Source organism: Dermacentor albipictus, chromosome 8, assembly GCF_038994185.2.
Source record: "Dermacentor albipictus isolate Rhodes 1998 colony chromosome 8, USDA_Dalb.pri_finalv2, whole genome shotgun sequence".
In the NCBI taxonomy this organism is placed as follows: domain Eukaryota; kingdom Metazoa; phylum Arthropoda; class Arachnida; order Ixodida; family Ixodidae; genus Dermacentor; species Dermacentor albipictus.
Window position 1 is genome coordinate 90,682,820 of NC_091828.1, and position 20,161 is coordinate 90,702,980.

Below are 20,161 nucleotides of genomic sequence, written 5' to 3' on the forward strand. Positions count from 1 at the left end.
CCACTCGTGCTAACAGCTCCCAAATCAAGCTGCTTCTTTGCAGCACTAGTTCATTCTTACGAAGAGCAAGAAAAGTATCATCAATGAATGAGAAGGGGGCGACTCCACCTCCAAGCACCCCAGAAGATAGCAGTGATATCATAGAGTAGCACTTCGTGAGCTCTGACCTGGTTATTGTTTATCTGAAAATAACTGCTACATGGTAGTTTTATTCGACCATGAGCACAAGCTAACCACCTTTACAAAGTTTTCGCGCCCATATGGTCATCATATGAGGACACACTTTGAAATTCATGATGCCACAGAGATGCAACAATGCTGCGGCTTCAGTTGGAGCTGTGTCTTCATGTATTTTTGGTACCGCTGGCAATCAGCTTCTTTTCAAATAACACTTTACGAGGCTAAATTAACTTACTGTGGCTTTTCAGTGTTCAATAATGCAAAAGTTGAGAAATCTATGCTGCCTGACCCTTAAACGCTTTCTTTTTGTATAATTTTTTTCAGCCTGATTTGGAACTCGATGCATACGCCTTTCTGGTGGCACCAAAGGACAAAGTTTGGATTCATCTACACAAGTTAAACAGCGTCGAATAAATCTGTTTTGTCGCCCACCCTCTTCGGTTTCGTTCTTCTATCGCTGCACAAGTACATAAATGGCCGTTCGCCATCATCATCAGCAGCAGCAGCCTATTTTTATTTCCAATGCAGGACGAAGGCCACTCCCAGAGATCTGCAATTACCTCTGTCTCGGGCCAGCTAACTACAACTTTAACCGGCAAATTTCGTAATTTCTTCACCAAACCTTATTTTCTGCCATCCTCCTCAGAGATTCCCTTCTCTCCGTGCCCATTCTGTAATTCTAATGGTCCACCGGCTATCTGCCCTACGAATTTTCCTAGTTTCTGTTAATGTCAATTAGAATACTGGCTCTTCCCACTTGCTGTCTGATCCACACCGCTCTCTTTTTGTACCTTTACAGCTAAACTTTTTCTTTCTATGGCTGTTTGCGTGGTTCTTGTTCTCGAGCTTCATGGTTAACCTGCATGTTTTTGCCCCATACGTTACCGCTGGTAGAATACAATGATCCTAAGCTTTCTTTAAGCGACATTGGTGCAATTCCAGTCAGGATTAGTCAATGAATGCTGCATACACTCCAACGAAATTTTATTTTTCTGCGAATTTCCTTCTAAAGCTCAGTCCCCTCTGTGAATAAATCACCTAGATGAATGTACTCCTTAACAGACTCTAGAGTATTACTGGCGATCGATAATTATCGTACCCTTGGCTGGCTATTCGACATTACCTTTGTATTCTCTATATTAATCATCAACTATACTCTTGCACTTTCTCGGTTAAGGTCCTCAATCATTTGGCGCGATTCGTCCGCAATTTTCTTTAGCAGAATAATGTCACCTGCAAACCAAATTTTGTTGAAATCGTAGCCGTCGATTCTTACTCCTAAGCTTTCCCAATCAAATAGCATAAGTACTTCTAAAGATGAGGCAAGTGGCATTGGAGATATTGTCTCCTTGCCTGACCTTTTTCATGATAGGTAATCTTCTACTTTCCCTGTGGAGAAACAAGGTAGCTGTAAAATATTTGCATATATTTCCCAATATATTTACGTGTACCTCCTGTACTCTTTGATAATGCAATGCCTTCATGGCTGCTGGTATGTCGACTGATTCAAATGTCTTTTCTTAAGCTATGAAAGCCTCATGAAGAGGTTCATTGAATTCCGTAGATTTCTCAATTAACTGTTTAATGATAAGGATGGGATTCATTGTAGAATAGAAGCCAGTCTGTTCTCTTGGTTAACTGAAGTCAAATGGCGCCGTGATTCTACTGAAAATTATGTTGGTGAATATTTAATCTTTTACCGAAAGCAAACTACAGAGCCAATAATTTTTAAATCTCTAACGCCTCCCTTCATATGGATTACTATACAGTGCGCATTCTCCCAGCTCTCTGCTACACCTGAAGTCGTGAGGTATTTTGCATAAAGGGTCGCAAATTTTTCGAATTCCTCCGTATTTGTTTTAATCGGCTGAAATCTTACCTTCTCCTGCCGCTTTTCCCTGCAACTTGTCTTGCAAGACCCCTCTTACTTCATCGTTACTTGTGAAAGGAGCCTCTGTATACTATGCCTAACTGCTTCAAATGGAGGTAGCGTGGCTGCTGTGGGTACTGTATAGGTCAGTATATAAAACCTCTGCTGCCTTTACTATATCATCGAAATTTCTTATAACATTAGCCTGCTTGCCTTTCACTGTATACATCTTGTGCTGTCTTATGCCAAGTTTCTTTCTCACTAATTTCATGCAGCAGTCATTTTTTACTGTTTTCTCAATCTTTGCGACGTTCTCATTTTGAATAGCGCTTAATATCTCCGCATTCTTATTCTTACTTTGGCGGTTCAGTGAACTTTAACTGATCTCTTGAGTAAGACGCGTTCATGCTTTGACGTTTTCTTATGCAGTCCTTCTTTTACTTGGGACAGCTTACCTGCTCGTTGCCATGGCGCCTTACCTCCCACTTCAATGGCTACTTCTGAAATCAGCCTAATTACGGCTCCATTCTTTATCTCTACAATATCTTCATTTTTCTGTTCTAAAGCTGAATATTTGTTTATGAACACAAGCTTTAGTTTGTCTGCTTTTACTCCTACCGAATCTAGGTTGACCCGTTTCCTCTAGACTAATCTTGCGCCTTCTCTCTCCAAATTGAGCGCAATCCTATACCTCACCAAAGTATGATCACTGCACATTTACCATACCTAACACTTCTACATCCTTCAATACATGCTGGGACCAACAGAGAGTGCAAAATCCATTTCCTTGCTTGTTCTTCGTTATGGCTTTTCCAGGTGCACTTCCTGTTATTGCACCTCCTGGAGAAAATGCTCCTTATTCTGAGCCTATTCATTTCCGTGAACTTCGCCAACAGATCTCCTCTACTATTCCTGGGATCAGTGCCGTAGTTAAGTTATGGTGTATTTCTGAAAAAGGACGGGATTAATTGGCCTGAGAAATCCCCACGTTCACGTCGGTAATTAAAAATATTTGATGTACACTTCTTCAAATCTTCACTTTGGTGCCTTATAAATATACAGGACTTAAACCGTGCTGCGATGGAGTATCCGTTATGCAGTCATTTTTTGGCTAGAACCAGATTATGGACATCTGTACACAAAATTTCTAAAAATTGCATTGCCTTTCCAATTGAAATTGTTCTGAACTTTTTACCTGTAAGGTCACTGTATTTGTTAGTCTATTACGGGCACAGATATTTCAAAAGAAGGCGTGTTTGTATGTCGACATTTCCGAACAAAATCGAACATGAATATTCAAGAAAGTCCACTTGCGAATATCAAATGACATAAGGAACATTTTAGTTCTTGACTGTGTAATACAGTTCGCGTGGAGCCTTCTTTCTAGAACTAAGGCTTACAGGCACGCCTAAATGCATGTAATGTGGTTTGCATATGAACTTCGGGTCAATTGAAGTGTTTGCAAAAGTACTTTCTCAGAAAAAGAAATGAGAAAAAGTACGTCCCCAGATGCAGGTAGAGTGTCGAGTTCATTTAACGAGAGAATCGTCACACTGTATGCGGCACCGCAAGTTATCTTAACGTGGACAAAAAAAAGTGATTGTGAATGGCCAAACAATATATTTCGTTGCTTAAATGGAGACGACAAATTCGCGTATGCATTGACTCGCAGTGCGTCCATTCATGATGATAAAAGTTATTGAGCAGCAGTTTTCTGTCCCGCGCGTTAACCCAGGAACATCTCCCCCTGGACAGCCCCGGCAGATCCTCCGTGGTGGAATGATTCCTAACCGTCCTCACTATCGTCGTTCCTGTCGAATCAAATTCAAATAAAGTACGCAACGCTGTTTCATTCGCGTTCAAAATGTAAAATATTGGCCTACCATTACGAAAAAAAAACACCGCATGCGCCCCGTACATACGCTAAACCAGTGAAGCTGATATGTGTGACCCCGGTGTTTGTGTTCACGTCGACGTTTTGGCTGCTCTGCCTGCCGCTTGTGCTCCACATCGCAAGCCTGATCTTCAGCCGAGGCGATGGCGCGACGCCGATGAGATCTCGCCCGCTCCTGCTCTCGGCGCTGTTGGTCGTAGGCCAGCTGCTCCTCGGGAGAACGACCGATGCGAGGCCGTCCCGTTGCGAAGTCGGGGAGAGAAGGATGCGCGTGCGCTCTGCTGCGAGAGAGAAACGACGTCACTGTCGGCGTAGCCAATGGCGCGCCACACCTTCCGCCGGAGGGTGTCTGTGGTCTGACCGCGAGCGTTCCGCCTGTAGGCATATACAGCTTCGCTGTAAAACTTCTCGGCGCAAATGCGCTAGTGTCACTCCTCGCGCGTTCGTCATCGTCGTCTTCTTCCACAGCTGGCCCTGGGGTGCAAAAAAACGATAATCATCAGCAGTGGCTGAAGCATCGTCGTGTTCCACAGCTCCCGAAACTTGCAAATGTTTCGGGATTTGTAAGCGAAGGCGAGCTTATCAAGAGTACGCTCTTTTCCTATTTCGCTCCAGCGCGCGGCCTGAAGTTCGTTTTGCAAAACCCAATTAGTCCTACTTGCCTAATCATTAAAGTGTCGTTGCAGTTTCTTGCGTAAGCGATGTACGCTGCTTGAGCTTTTCCACCTGAAAAGCGTATGCTGTGCGAGGGCCAGGTAGATTTTGCAGCTGTTACATCGAGAGCAAAAATACGAAAATTGACGGCACGTTCATCATTGGAAGATATTGCCACGGGGTAGTATTCCCAATGACCAAGAGCCGAGCAGGAAGAAGAAGAAGTCGACGATTGGAAGCTAGCGCGGGCTGTTGCCTCTTGGTCAACTGCGGCGTATAGCCTTGTAAATATACTTGTAAATAGCTTTTCGTCGGTGTCTTCCTACGTAACATATTTGGTGGAGGTGGACGTTCCCTGTCCCTCGTCACAGAGCTTCGCAGTGGACGGTACGTCGAGCCTACCTTCATGGCTCCCGGCGACGCCAACCCGACTCCGCCGGCTCCGACACCTGCTGCCACTTCGACGACCTACATCACCCTCTCCGCTCCCCGTGATCCTGGCGCATTCTCGGCAAAAGATGGGGAAGACGTCGAGGACTGGATCAGCCTTTACGAACACGTCAGCCGCAATAACCGGTGGGACCCAACTATCATGCTCGCCAACGTCGTCTTTTACCTCGGTGGCACACCTCGAGTTTGGTATCGGACGCACGAAGATGAGCTGACCAGTTGGGATTCGCTTAAGCAAAAGCTTCGAGACTTGTTCGGCAACCCCTACGGTCACCAACTTGCCGCGCCGAAGGCGCTTTCCGGTCGTGTGCAGACGTCAACGGAGCCCTACGTCACGTATATTCAGGACGTCTTGGCTCTATGCCGCAAAGTTGACGCACACATGACTGAGTCCGACAGGGTCTCCCACATCCTCAAATGCATTGCCGATGACGCCTTCAACTTGCTCGTATTTAACAACGTCGCGAAGGTGGATGCAGTTATAAAAGAGTGCCGCCGCCTGGAATTTGCTAAAAGCCGACGTATCGACCAACAGTTTGCCCGTCTGCCCAACACCCCAGCGACATCTTCCTGTGCCGACACTCCTCGTCCCAACAACACTGGTGACGTCACCAGGATTGTCCGGCGTGAGCTCGAGGCCGCCTATCCGGCTGCGTTCGAATCCGGCCCCTCCAATGCACCTGCAGTCACTGTTTCCCTGATCCAGGCAGTTGTCCGCCAGGAGTTCGCCAACATGGGTATTCACACCATCTGCTCGGCCCATCGCCCTGATCCCCACCCGGCATCTTCGATTCCACCCCGTCCTGCACCTTCTTACCCACCACGTTTCCGCAACCCCTCTGAATGGCGCACTGCAGACGACAAGCCAATTTGTTTTCACTGCCATCGAATTGGGCACATTTCTCGGCACTGCCGCAGTCGCTAGAGTTCCCTGAACCAGTCTCCATCTACTGCCTACTCTCGCCCCCCAGATGGCCTTTCTCGTCGCTATGCCGCACGCTCAGATAATGCCGCCACCGATTCTCCTGCGCCGAACCACCCCTATTCTCGTTCACCTTCGCCCCGACGACGACAATCTCGCTCTCCCCAGCCCCGTCGTTCCTATTCGCCGACACCCTTCGGACGCCGCTCCCAGCCGGAAAACTAGACGATGCAGCGCCTCGAGGTGACGCTGCACTGCTCCCTACGCCGCCAAATCCTCTCCTGACATTGCCCACTCATCTGAACCTTCTTTACGTGCAAGTCGACGGTGTTCCTGTACCAGCTCTCATAGACACTGGGGCGCATTTGTCGGTGATGAGCGCGGATCTTCGTACCCGGCTGAGGAAAATAATCACGCCCGCCACGACGCCTATTGTCCGTGTCGCCGATGGCGGAACAGCCCCCGTCATTGGTATGTGTGCCGCCCGCGTCTCCTTCGCCGATCGCTCCACTACCGTGCTATTCACAGTCATCGCTCACTGTCCCCACGACATCATCCTCGGCCTCGACTTCCTCTCCGCACATTCTGCTCTCATCGATTGCTCCGCCAGTACTCTCCGCCTCGACCTGCCTGTTCTGGATCCCGCTGAACAACACCTTCCTCGCCTCAGTTCCGTCGACTTCGTTCGTTTGCCACCTTCGGCACTGACTTACGTTGACTTCGTGTCATCCCCACCAGTGCCCGACGGTCACTACATCGCGGCTCCTATGCAAGACGTCCTCCTTACACACGGGATCACACTACCTCATACTATTTTATCTATTACGGCGAATTGCGTCTGCCTGCCAGTGGTCAATTTTGCCTTGACGACACAAGTGCTGCCACGCGGGATGTCTCTGGCCCAACTTTGCTCATTCGAGGATCACTCTGTAGCATCGATTTCAGTAGACGACAATTCAACCGATCCTCCTCTACCATCGCAGTCGGCAACTTGTACCATCGCCAACTTACAGAAAATGATTGCACCCGACATGCCGTCCGAGCACGCTCGTGCGCTCTACCGCGTTCTGATGTCCTACCGAGATATTTTTGACTTTAACGATCGTCCTTTGGCCCAAACAGCTGTTAAACATCGCATTAATACCGGAGATGCCCCTCCTATTCATCGCCGCCCGTATCGAGTATCACCGGCTGAGCGTCAAGTGATTCACACCGAAGTTCGCAAAATGCTTGCCAAGAACATTATTGAACCGTCATGTAGTCCATGGGCGTCACCGGTTGTGCTGGTAAAAATGAAGGATGGCTCATGGCGCTTTTGCGTGGTTTATCGGCACCTTAACAGGGTTACCAAAAAGGACGTGTATCCCCTACCTCGGATTGATGACGCTCTTGACTGCCTCCACGGTGCTCGCTATTTCTCCTCTATTGACCTTCGCTCCGGCTATTGGCAGATTGCCGTGGACGATCTCGACCGCGAGAAGACTGCCTTTGTGACACCCGACGGTCTTTATCAATTCAAAGTGATGCCGTTCGGCCTATGTAATGCTCCTGCCACTTTTGAACGCATGATGGACTCCCTTCTTCACGGTTTCAAATGGTCCACATGCCTGTGCTACTTTCTGCCGGTCTGCAACTCAACGCATCGAAGTGCCAATTCGGCCGTCGCCAGATTACTGTCCTTGGACATCTCGTTGACGCGAACGGAGTGCAACCGGACCCAGGCAAGATCCATGCTGTTACGCACTTCCCTGTTCCGAAGTGTGTCAAGGATGTGCGCAGCTTCATCTGCCTTTGCTCGTACTTCCGCCGTTTCGTCAAAAATTTCGCGGCCATAGCACGACCACTAACCGAGCTTTTGAAAAAAGACGACCCTTTCCAGTGGGGCGATAACGAGGCCTCTGCATTCTCGCTTCTCATCGATCTTCTCACAACGCCTCCCGTTCTGGCCCATTTCGATCCTTCTGCGCCTACCGAAGTCCGTACTGATGCCAGCGGTCACGGTATTGGCGCAGTACTGGCACAACGCCAGCGTGGCCACGACCGTGTTATCGCTTACGCCAGCAGGCTCCTCTCACCCGCGGAGCGCAACTATTCAATCACTGAGCGTGAGTGTCTGGCCCTAGTTTGGGCGGTTGCGAAGTTCCGCCCATACTTATATGGCCGACCCTTTTCCGTCATCACGGACCATCACGCGCTTTGTTCGTTATGCTCATTGAAAGACCCTTCAGGAAGACTTGGTCGCTTGGCCTTACGCCTCCAAGAATATTCGTTCTCTGTCACCTACAAATCTGGCGGACTACACAAGGACGCTGACTGCCTGTCTCGCTACCCGGTAGACGAGCCTGACGACGCCGACAGTAGTACCGCCGACGGCATTTTCTCTGTGTCTGCCTTCGCTAACATCGCCGATAAGCAGTACCGAGACCCATCGCTGCGAGTACTCATCGAGCGTCTGCGCTCTACACCTACCGACGCATCCGTTCGCCGATATGTCCTCCAGGGTGGCATTCTGTACCGAAGGAGCTTCCTCCCTGATGGCCCTGATCTTCTTCTTGTCGTGCCAAAACATCTACGACAGACTGTGCTCTTTCAGATGCATGACGCACCCACTGCAGGACATCTTGGCGTAACCCGCACGTACGACCGCGTCCGCCGCCGCTTCTATTGGCCTGGTCTTGCTCGCTCCGTCCGACGCTATGTTGCTGCCTGTGATCCCTGCCAGCGTCGGAAAACGCCTCAGGTGCTACCTTCCGGGCATCTCCAGCCGATCCCCATCCCTGTGGAACCGTTTTTTCGTGTTGGATTAGACCTCCTCGGTCCCTTTCCCACGTCATCCTCTGAGAACAAATGGGTAGCCGTCGCAACTGATTACGCCACCCGATACGCTATCACGCGGGCTCTTCCTACCAGTTGCGCCACTGACGTCGCGGACTTTCTCTTGCGTGACATTACCTTAGTGCATGGCGCCCCGCGACAGCTGCTTACTGACCGTGGTCGTAACTTCCTCTCGAAAGTTATCGCCGACATTGTGCGTTCCTGCTCTATTCCACACAAGCTGACTACCTCATACCATCCTCAAACCAATGGCTTGACAGAGCGCTTAAACCGTACTCTTACCGACATGCTGTCCAAGTACGTTTCGCAGGACCACCACGACTGGGACGTTGCCCTTCCTTACGTCACCTTTGCTTACAATTCTTCCCGGCACGACACCGCCGGATTTTCTCCATTTTATCTACTCTACGGTCGCGAACCGACCTTGCCCCTTGACACGGTACTTCCTCCTGCTGCGACCTCAACAACCGAGTATGCGCGCGACGCCATCGCCCTCGCCGATCATGCACGCCAGCTTGCCCGTGCTCGACTGACGGACTCGCAAACCACGCAGCAGCGTCAGTACAACGCCCGCCACCGTGACGTACAGTTTTCGCCTGATGCCCTCGTGCTCCTGTGGTCGCCCTGTCGTTACGTTGGACTTTCCGAAAAGCTCCTTTCGCGATACACAGGGCCCTACCGCGTGCTGCGCCAGGTGACGCCTGTGACTTATGAAATTGCTCCTGTGAGCTCAACCTCGTCATCTACTCTGGCGTCTAGTGATGTCGTGCACGTCAGTAGGCTCAAGAGCTACTACACTGCTTCAGAGTCCAGCCTTTATGCGCTCCGGGACGGCGCTTTTGCCGCCGGGGTAGTATTCCCAATGACCAAGAGCCGAGCAGGAAGAAGAAGTCGACGATTGCAAGCTAGCGCGGGCTGTTGCCTCTTGGTCAACTGCGGCGTATAGCCTTGTAAATATACTTGTAAATAGCTTTTCGTCGGTGTCTTCCTACGTAACAATATTGACGATGTTGATACGATTAGCAATATTTTTTACGGTGGATATCTAATTGGTGATGATAAGCTTTATGATATGGAGATTTTTGTGATAAATATACCGAGAGAAGTAACGACACAAACTCATAGTTGGGACATGTACAATGTGCAGAATGTTTATTAAAGAGCTTGAGGGTGGCGCGCGAAGTGACCTAGCTCCTTTCTCGCACAGCTCTTTGCACATGCGGGGCCGCCTGGCGGCGCCACCGCGAAGTCTGTGCGTAGCCTCCGAGAGCAGTGGCGGGCTGGCACATGCAAAGACTCTGAGTTGTTCCACCGCTGGACCCGAAGATTCGTAGCGCAGCTCGCTAAAGCAGCCACAGCCAGGGCTTGAGAAAGAGAGGAACATGCCCAGAGGAACATGCTCAGAGGAGCATGTCCAGGGGCACATATCAGAGAGAGAGAGAGAAGAATACATGAAGGCAGGGATGTTAACCAGTCAATAGTCTGGTTGGCTACCCTACACTGGGGGAAGGGAGAAGGGGAAGAGAAAGAAGGGAGAGAGAAGGTGTAGGTACGTGTACGGATAGCACTTCAGTTAAAGTCGCTCGAGCAAACCAGAAGTTCTGAGAAAACACAAAAGTGCATTCACTGCCTTCTGAGCCGATGATCGGTCGGGACGGTGCTCTAATATTGTCTGTTCACTCAGAGGACGATCGTCTAGTTTCCTCAATGTGTCGGACAAATACTGTCTTTGGGCTTGAAATTGAGGACAATGGCACAATATGTGGTCAATGTTCTCCTCGCATGCGCAAACATCACATGCAGGACTATCAGCCATTCCAATTAGTGCTGAGTAGGCATTCGTGAAGGCCACTCCAAGCCATAACCGACACAGAAGAGACGCTTCACGCCGGTGCACACCGGCTGGAGGTCTGAGTTGAAGTGATGGGTTTAGTCGGTGCAGTCGGTGCGGTATCATTGGTAATGATGACGCCGATAAGGCAGCTCGATCGTCAAACCAAGAAGACCGCTGCGTCCCCATTCCGCTCTCAAGGACCGATGCCGCGAGACAACTTGGCATTCTGGCACGCACGATCTCCTTATCAGATTGGAATACCGTACATACAAGGCGCACAAGACGGCACATATCAGGCGCCCCAAGTAGGTAAGGGAGTGGTTAAATACGGACATCGCGCATCGCACGTATACATAAAAGTGAGTGAAATTCTGAAAGAATGCGACGTGCAATAAAACCTCGCAAGCTGAAAGTGCAGAGACCAAAAAGAAAGGATCGTGAAGAGCTTTGAGGTGCACAAAGCCGCCGTCAGATTTGGCAACGACAGGAAAAATAAGCGTAAACTACAGCGAGAATAGCGAACCCCGGACAACATACACGGCGTGCGAACAGCGCGAAAATGTGCCATAAAATGTTTATACATGTAACTACGCGTCAGTACGGGGAAATCGGCGTCCGTGTTCAGTTACACAAGCCGTCTGTGCAATATCGGCGGGCGTTATCGCGAGTACCCACTACGCAACGCCCCACTCATCCTAGTATTGAGATAGCGTGTCATTCTTTATGGATTCGCTGCAGAACAAAAAAAATAAAAAGTAAAAGGAAGAAGGAAAGCGATGAAGTAGAAAGCGTATCAGTTAAACAAATAACGGACCGTACCGGATCGGAGTGGTCGGCGGCTGGACAGCTCTCCTGGAACGAATCCTGTTTGGCTCTTCTGCAGTGCCCCCCCCCCCCTCCACCGTCTGTTTACCCAACTTGTCAATATGTCACTGTTGTCCCATGCGCCAGCCGGCCCTGGAGCTGAAGCAATCTCGGCCATCCGGATCAATTCTATGGGAGAACGGTACGCGGTGTGGGGAAAGGCCGGCGTCCGAAACATGTACACAATAGCTAGAAGGATCACACAAACGCGCGAAATACAAGAACTGCCCACCTCCTATTACGCGGTGTTCGATGAGGCGTCTTACAGTGAACGAGATAAAGTAGAGAAAGGATGTCGCCTATTCTAATTGTATGCGCACTTTGCTAACGATGTGAAAGGAGTCTCTCTATATGACCAGGGGACAGTTTCCTTATTATTTAAGTACACGCGTACCATCTTCATTGTAATGAAGGCAACTAATGTAAAATTGTTTTACGTTCCTTATTTAGACCGTTTTAAGGTGTCAGAATAATATCAATATAGCGCTAAGAAATACAGGGACAACACTGAACAACACAAGATCACAGAAAGCTTGTATTCCTCAATCTTGTGCCTGTCATTTGGTTCCGCTATTTTAATTTATATCAACTAGCAGAGCAGCGAAGCTTTTCAAGTGAGTGAGTGAGTGAAGAAACTTTGTTGTGAATGACTGCAGAACGGTTAGCCTTCCCCTGTTAGGGAGGCGTTACCGTGACGCGGCCATGACGTCTTCGCGGCGTGTGGCGCCTCTACTTCGGCTGCGGCCGCACTATTCCCTTTGGTCGACCGCGCCTGCCCCTCTTTTGGGGTGGCTGCCTCCCTCCGGTTTCGCTCGGTCGTTGCCCTTTCGAGGGCTGCCGAGATCTGCTGGACGGCCTGGGTTTGGACATCTTGGTCATAGCACCTCGTTGCGGCCTCGAGTCGCGGCGGGATCGTTGTTATCGTTGCAGCTTCGTGCGGATTCTTAGCACAGTCCCAAATAATGTGAGCTGCAGTGGCTCTTTCCTTTCGGCACACACAACACAGATCACTTTCAGAAACACTTGGACACATGTGCCTCATCAGTACCGGGGTGAATAACGACCCCGTTTGAAGTTGTCGATATAAAACCGCCTCCTTGCGGGTCAAGCCCGGATGAGGTAGCGGCATAGTCCTTCGCGCTAGTCGGTACCATTTCACAATTTCGTTGTAGGAAGTCATTTTGTCCTTGGTTTGCCACCACCACGACGGGTCGGCTGTAGCAGCAGCGGCACGGTTGGTTAGTCCTCGCGCCGCCACGTTCGCCATCTCGTTGTGGTTAGCGTTGCCGCGATCCGACACATCACTGCCCATGTGGGCCGGAAACCACTTTATCACCACACACCGACTTTCACTCGCGAGATCGACCACACGCAACACACGCGCGGCTTCACCACCCACCCTTGCTCTGGCGCAATTTGTAATGTTGGTCTCGTCAGCAGACCTATGAGCCCCATGTGCAGGCGTAACAGTGTGCGTGCCTGGGTATGAGCCGCATTTAGAGAAACCTCTTTGACGCCAACTTTGATCACTGGGTACGTGCCGTGCTTGAATGACCAAGAACATGCTCAACATTTCTTCAGCATTGAAGGAATTAAATTCTACCACACTACTCACGGCGAATACACACTGCGGGGCTTGTCCAAACCTTGTCAAAAAGAGGTTATGAGGCTAGTCTAGCGTAAAAGACATCGTGTTTTTTTTTTTCTGATTAGCAGGTAGGGCCTTTTAGCTACAACAGCTCATAATGTCGGACCATATCGTCTTACAGCCCGAATTATGTTCTATAAAACCATTTTTAAATATTTCTTTGCCCGAACAAAAACACTCAAATTGCAGTTATAAATGTTGCTATGCGAGGTAGGAACATCTGAAATTGCTCTCTCGCCGTTTTCTGCAGCGGATAATATTTGTAGGCTCACTTAAAGAAAACCAAAGTGGGCGTTTTCCACGAAAAGGTGGCTTTATGTTCGGATGTTTCACATTGAACAAACGCCGACTTCGCATCTGAACCGTCTCACATCATACGAGAGTTTGCAAAGTAGTCTGTATTTGCACAGATGGTGACTTCAATGTATGTATCTGAGTGGATGCAGCCGCCCGAATTGCTTGAAGTGTTCCCACTCGTTGGAAGCGCCGCGTGTAAAACGTTCTTTTCTGAGTCAAAGACAGTGGCAGGCTGATGCGTTTTTGCTGCAGTATCCCACTCGCTGTCCAAATGGGGATTTATTTCGCTTAAGCATCCCCTTTTATCTATGCGCTCAGATTCCTCGTACCGCGAAATCAGGACAACATGCTCGAACAGGATGCTTCGAAACGATAAGGCGTGGCGCATCGGCACAAATCTCTTGTACTGTGTACGTGTCGTAGCATCGTCTGCGCCAACAATGTGCACCGCGAAACAACCCTGACCAGAATTCGCATCGGGCCTTGTAGAGAAGGGGAGTTCGCCGACGCTGCCTTTGCCATCAGATAAGAAGAACTTTGCAGTGTCTTCAGTTTCGTCGCGTCAAAGCAGGCCAGCGGTGGCCACTGCACTTGAATAGGAAGTGCTTAAATGCCAAACCATGTCATGGCCTCGGTGAACTGAAGTTTTGTTTTGTAATCGAATCTACATATCTGTACAAGGAAGTGAGGTTCTTATATCTGGTTGGAAGCGAATCTAGGTGCTTCAACGACTGGAAGATATAATGCCTGTCTTGTTGCTGATCGCGTTGGGCGCTCCGGAACGCCCTTGAAAAGCCTACTGCGAGCAGCACTGATGATTGTAATGCTCCATGCACTGTAAAGTTCTGTTGATTCGAGAGAAGCTAACGTCGTTACGGTTCGTTTCTGCCTTAGATGAAGCAATTCACGTGATTGCGAAACGGCTCAACGATGACACCGTAGCCGCGAAGGCGTGCTACTTTGTGCTTTGCTCATTTCAAACTGTGTCAAGGAAATAATGTGCTCCAAAACCTGGTCGCTCGGCCGCATGACACAGCGTGTTGTATTTTTGGCCATCGCTCCTTGTCGAATGCGCTGGGGTTCATCTTTCTGCAACTGTTCTTAATGTAACGGGGGTTTTATCTACAGGTAGCGCTTAGTGAAGGGAGTTAAACAAAGTAGAACGTTCAGCACGCTAGTGCATAGCGGACAAAATGAGTGGCGGCCATTCTAAGAAGAAACAACTGATATCTCCATCTGCCCAACTGCGTTTTTTCTTAAATATTTTACATCACACAACATAATTTATCTTTTCGACACGACCAGCCTTCATCACAATAGCTTTTTGATGAAGGTCGCATTGAGAACTGCCTAAAGAAGTATCTACCGGAGTAACCATGCCAAAACATTACAGAAGGGCTGACTATGCCTCACTTTATCACGCTTATATGTTTATTCTTCTTTATTTATTGAATACAGTATGCACACGGCAATACCTATAAAGCAAACAAGTCAAAATATCCAACAATGAAAAATAATATTTGTACGAGACATGGTCCCAGATTTGATCTGACAAATTCCTCCTTTGATAGTGCGGGGATGTTGAACATTCGTATGTGTTTTTTCGTGGCAAAGTACGGGCTTAACGCGTACCACTTTCACTGACAAGCCCATCTAGACGATATCTGCTGGAAATATGAAGATGATTCGAGTGATAATTGGTTAGTATGAAACTGCTTTAGATATGCGAGTCTGTTTCTTTGAATGTCGAGCGGACGAATATCATTGACTTCCGTTCGTTTGTTGGAGGAACGGAGGTATTGGAAGTACTTAAAACGTCGTATCGAGGAGGACAGTCATGTAACTTTACACCAAAGTTGTTTTGGATGATTCAAATGACCTGTTAACGTGTTATCGTTCAAAGGAATTTCTAGCACATCCTCTCACCGGAGACTGCTGCTGCGATAGTAGCGTTTTGTAAAGCACGTGCCTCCCGTCTCTTGCGTTCAAGGGCACTGGTGAGGTAGTAGTGCTACTGGCACTGACACGTTTTAGTATACCATTTCTTCATAGCTTATTTCCTTCACTAGTCATTTTCACAGTTTTATTGCACATATAACTTGTCCATTTTACATACACTCTTATTACGCCTCTTTAAAGTCATTTATATCTATCCTTTCCCACTAATTTTTGGATGAAAAACTCATGATCAGTTGCTCGGTGCTCTTTGGCCAAACCTGGCCATTCCGCCATTACATTTTACGCATCACTCAATCAATGAATCAATAAATGAACCAATCCACTAATCAATCACTCAAACAGTAAGATTTTAAAAACTTGTTGAACATCAATTTAACAGCTTTCCCCTGGGCTACTTCAACGCTATGAATTCTGTCCTAATTTACTGGTTCCAAGTGACCACCGAGATAGCATCCTTGCATCTCTCTCAGTGAATGCATCAGAACAACCCATTTAGAGAATACAGATGACCTGACAATATACAGCCTTTTCTTTCTTCCCCGAAAGCCCGGTGTCATTTTGCTACAACGAACCCTTGTGTTATTTTAATATTTCTGGCCTTGTCGTAACCTCCTCTCGCCGTGCTTAGGACAGATCATTGTCCCCAAGGAAGACCCAGTTCGGTCATCTCACTCTAGGGAAGAACCCCACTACAAGCTAAGTCCAACCCATCAGTGACAACACAACACTTCTGGAACACATCACATTTGTAAGTAAAGATCAAGACTGGAGTCATTACTGTAACAACTATATTGATTTAATAAAGCCCGCTTTGCCTGTCCGTTCCCTGGATGCGGTTTCGCCTCGTGGTAGTTCTCCCCCCCCCCCCCATTTTTTAAAACCAAATTTCTGTTGGCATCCCCCCTCATCTTTTATTTTACCATCGGTTTAAGCCCGTTTTGCTTAGTGGTATGGGCTGGAACACCTTTCCTTTATATTTCTCTTTTATCTCCTAAATAACTTATGTCCCTAACAGGAAAGAAATGATCTTTCTAATACGAATCTCGTATCCGTCACGAGGTCTGTTAAGCCACTACAATTCATAAATCCCGGCAAATTGCCCACACTGCCGAGAACTCTATTGCTCACTCTCGCACATGCTTTGGCACTGTACCGCGTTACCAGAAGGACCTCTCTCCAGTGAGCCCGAATGGGAAGAAGCCATCAAAAGCCCGGACCTCAAACTCCAACTCAAGGCCGTCCAGAGTGCCCAAGAACTGGCAGAGCGTCACCACGTTCCCCTCCCGACTTGGGCGTCGCCTACGGTTTCTGCCGGAGGAGTGCCCCACTTGGGATCTCCAACGGATTGAAACTCCTCAGGACATCAATAAAGTTCTGGACTGTCTAATACGAATCTCCTTCGGATCGACAGAAGGAAGTTTATTCTTTAACGATGGCCGTCAGTTCCAAAGCACGAGAAAGACGAAAACATTGCAGTCACGAGAACAGGTGTTGTTTTGCTGTTTTCATAATGGCCGCCTGGCGGCCTACGTGTGGTCCCGCGCATCGAATATATTACATCACCGCAGCACGAAGTGCGGGAAAACCGACGCTATCAACCGAGCAACTAACCAAACTACAGTTTGCATACCACACACTAAGGAGGCCACTTTTTCCATTAGTTCAAAAGCCTCAGTTCAATGCGCATCCTATGTTCATCGCTCACCCGTAATCCATTTACGGCAATAATTAAATTAAAATACATCTTTCGGCTTAACGATTCTGGGGTTTGGCGGTTCAAGTTTCCCAGAGACCTCCGAGCATCTCATCTGTAAATGCAGCCTCCTCAGACCCAGTGTCCACGTCACCCAACATCAGGTTTCATCCTTTTCACAATTAAAACAAAAGTCAATAGGCCAAACATTTCAATTTTGAAATTAGTGAGATGCGGCCGGCACTATATATCGAACGTTTAATTATTCTGCTACCACCGCTTCTTGAGAAAATTTATATTCCTTGCGAGGCCTTACGGTGCATCGTCACCGACGACGAAAGATGAATCTGCAATTACACTTCAACTGCCAGTAGGTAACATGAAGGACGAGAAGTGAGGACGATGAACTGCCACGGGATATTAAGCCTGCATTTTCAACAAACCGAAGAAATGCACCCTTTCAGCACATACCAAAGAGGTTGCTGCAGGCATGTACTGGTATGGCAATCTGAACAAGCAATTAGTATTTTTTTTTTCAAGTTCGTAAGGAGCTCGTTGACAATAATAACTGACTTCAAGATGTATTCCTTTGCTAGGGTTTCGTTGGGAGTGAAGATCGACAAGGTGATTTACGCATTATCAGTCTCCAATCGCACGAAAGAAGCCCTTACATGCCGTACACATACGTGCACACCTATCAGTACAAAAAAGATGCGCAGCGGCGAGCGTTATCTCTCCATCACCTACATTCTCTCACAAATAAAGCAATAAAGAATCGCTTATCGATTCAAGGGTGTCCGAGAGCGCAAGTAGCGGGATAGCAATCGACGCGCCTACGTTGACCTTGGCTCTTAGACATCTATAGGCTGTGAGTAACAAAAAAAATATACAGGACTGCTTCGCCATTCTACGCGTCAGTGGCGGAACGAGTTCTGGGCATTCGGAGTGGCTTTTCAGGTCTCCACGGTGAAGTGTACTGCTCAGTTGCTCTGCTTCACGTTGTGAACTGACAATCACTCAACGAAATCCACTGCCTACCCGAAGCAACTGAGTTGGGAACCCCTGCATTGGAAGTTTTGAGAGACGCTGTCATGGTCTTTGTTCTTGCCGAGTGGAACCTTGGTGTGGCCGTTGTGGTTGTGGTGATTGTCGCGACCACTTTGTACAGGTAAGTGTCGTAGCAGGTTAGGTACTCTGATTCTCTGACGCAGTGGAAAGTTGAAGGGTTTACTCTTGTGCAGGAATAAAATGAAGTTTAATTATTGCGTTGGTACAATGATTTCACAGCATTATAGCTACTGAGAACAGATCCCGCAAGTGTAGAACAACGTAATGTTATTCTCGGCGATTTCGAGCAGTTTAAAAGTGGTAAAGGTCTCGAGCTCGCGATGAAACTCAGTCTCTGGATGAGTGACCGTCTTATTTAATTAAATATGTCTGGTATTTCGACGTAAATTGAACTGTCGGTATTCGTATAAGTCTAACACTAGGTATTCATGTATAGCAAAAGCATATTGTCAGATGTGATGACAAATGAAGCATATACTGCTGCCGACCATACAGCGATGCTATGAAATAAACGCTCTTCGGCATTGTGCTAGTCGACGATGCGACAGCTTAGATATGCATGTTCGCTGCAGTGAACAAATGAAAGCCGAAATCCTTTCAATTCCTATACTAGGAAATCCTACACTCGGAAAACGCACTCATTTTTTTTAACTATGCGCAAGAATAGGGACGAACAAAGATGAAACTATGAAAGCTGGCCTTTCTTCAAAACTAAAGCTGTCTTAAACAAATCACTGAGCTTTGTAGACATGCAACGTCAATCACGTATTGTTAGTAGCCATCTACAACAAACCAGAGTTCATTTTATGCACAGTTTTCTAATAGAAGTTATTGTACATAGAAACCTAAAAATTAGGGGTCGGCCGAAATTCCATGTTTTGTATACGAATCCATTGAACTTATTCATGTGTACTAATATACATGTCACATGCTAACGATTCACGTACTAATACTAATATGCATGTTTGACTATTTGTATTCGTCTTAAAAAAGAAACTATTGAGTATTTTGAAATATTCAAAAGCCAACCAAAAAAATTGCAATAGCCGATTCCTAAGGTCCTGTTACTGTCTCCGTCTGCTGAACAAAGTACCGCAAAGTATCAGAAATTAAACAAACATTTTGTAAGCAGAGCAGACACAAAAGTGGTAATCCAAGCATTGCTATAGGTTTCGCGGCGGAAGCCTACATGTCCAAATGTGAGTTGTGCGTGTATTCTTTCATTTGCTGTTTTTATCAGTCTACTGGTGTTTTCCTTGCAATAGATCTTTTAAGACGTGTGCGCGACCACCAATTCTTTTACCGGCATTTGTTGTTTCTTTTTCGACTGATCTTTTTCCGGCAAGCATTTATTTAGCGTTCATGAAAAGCTAGTTGAAAGCACTCATTCTTAGAAAGGTTGTTTGCAACTAGGCTCCGAAGATGTTGAGAAGCTATTAGAGCACTTTATCAATAACATTTCGTGATTTTGGGTTTAAACCTGATAAATCTGTCCCAGATAGCTGTCTTTTACGCACTAGTCAATTCAGGCGTGGGACCAAATTACACAGAAATAGATATTCCTGCCGTGAATAGGCATAAGCGTTTGCGCTTGACCATTCGATAATTCGATTCAATACTCCATCTTCGTATTTTATTCATATTCTGAAATAAAGTGAAAATTGCCCACCTCTACTTAAAATACTTCCGTGAGGCTGAAAAATGAAATGCTGCATAGTTGCCTTCGACAAATGGTGGTGTGATTGTTTGTTGGTAGCGATTTTGCATATTCATGGTGTAAGAGGGACAAAAACGATGCTCCAGAAACTGTTCGTGCAAACTCAATCACAGTGATGGAATAAAATGCCACTCGCTCTAGCGTTTCAACAACGGGGCACGTTTTTATGAGGCCAGCAGCTGCTTTCCTTAGCAGCCGTTCATCTGAGTTTAGTTTCGCTCTCTCCCAACCTCAAACGAAGGAGGAGGAAAATAGGTGGCCGTGTAGAGTAGGATG

General features: G+C 47.5%; 3 protein-coding genes across 3 annotated transcripts in view; 2 read left to right on the forward strand and 1 right to left on the reverse strand.

Annotated features, from left to right (window-relative positions):
• LOC135911337 (cytochrome P450 3A5-like) overlaps positions 1-613 on the forward strand; it is a 51,517-nt gene extending 50,904 nt beyond the window's left edge. The window contains exon 14 of the mRNA XM_070522891.1: positions 505-613. Within this exon, the coding sequence (XP_070378992.1) occupies positions 505-594 (90 nt within the window). The 3' untranslated portion in view covers positions 595-613. The remainder of the gene's footprint in view (positions 1-504) is intronic.
• Positions 1-20,161, reverse strand: part of LOC135911357 (uncharacterized) — a 371,373-nt gene that overhangs the window by 188,506 nt on the left and 162,706 nt on the right. The gene's annotated exons all lie outside the window — the stretch shown is intronic.
• Positions 18,011-20,161, forward strand: part of LOC135911338 (cytochrome P450 3A5-like) — a 40,986-nt gene continuing 38,835 nt past the window's right edge. The window contains exon 1 of the mRNA XM_065443568.2: positions 18,011-18,268. Within this exon, the coding sequence (XP_065299640.2) occupies positions 18,192-18,268 (77 nt within the window). The 5' untranslated portion in view covers positions 18,011-18,191. The remainder of the gene's footprint in view (positions 18,269-20,161) is intronic.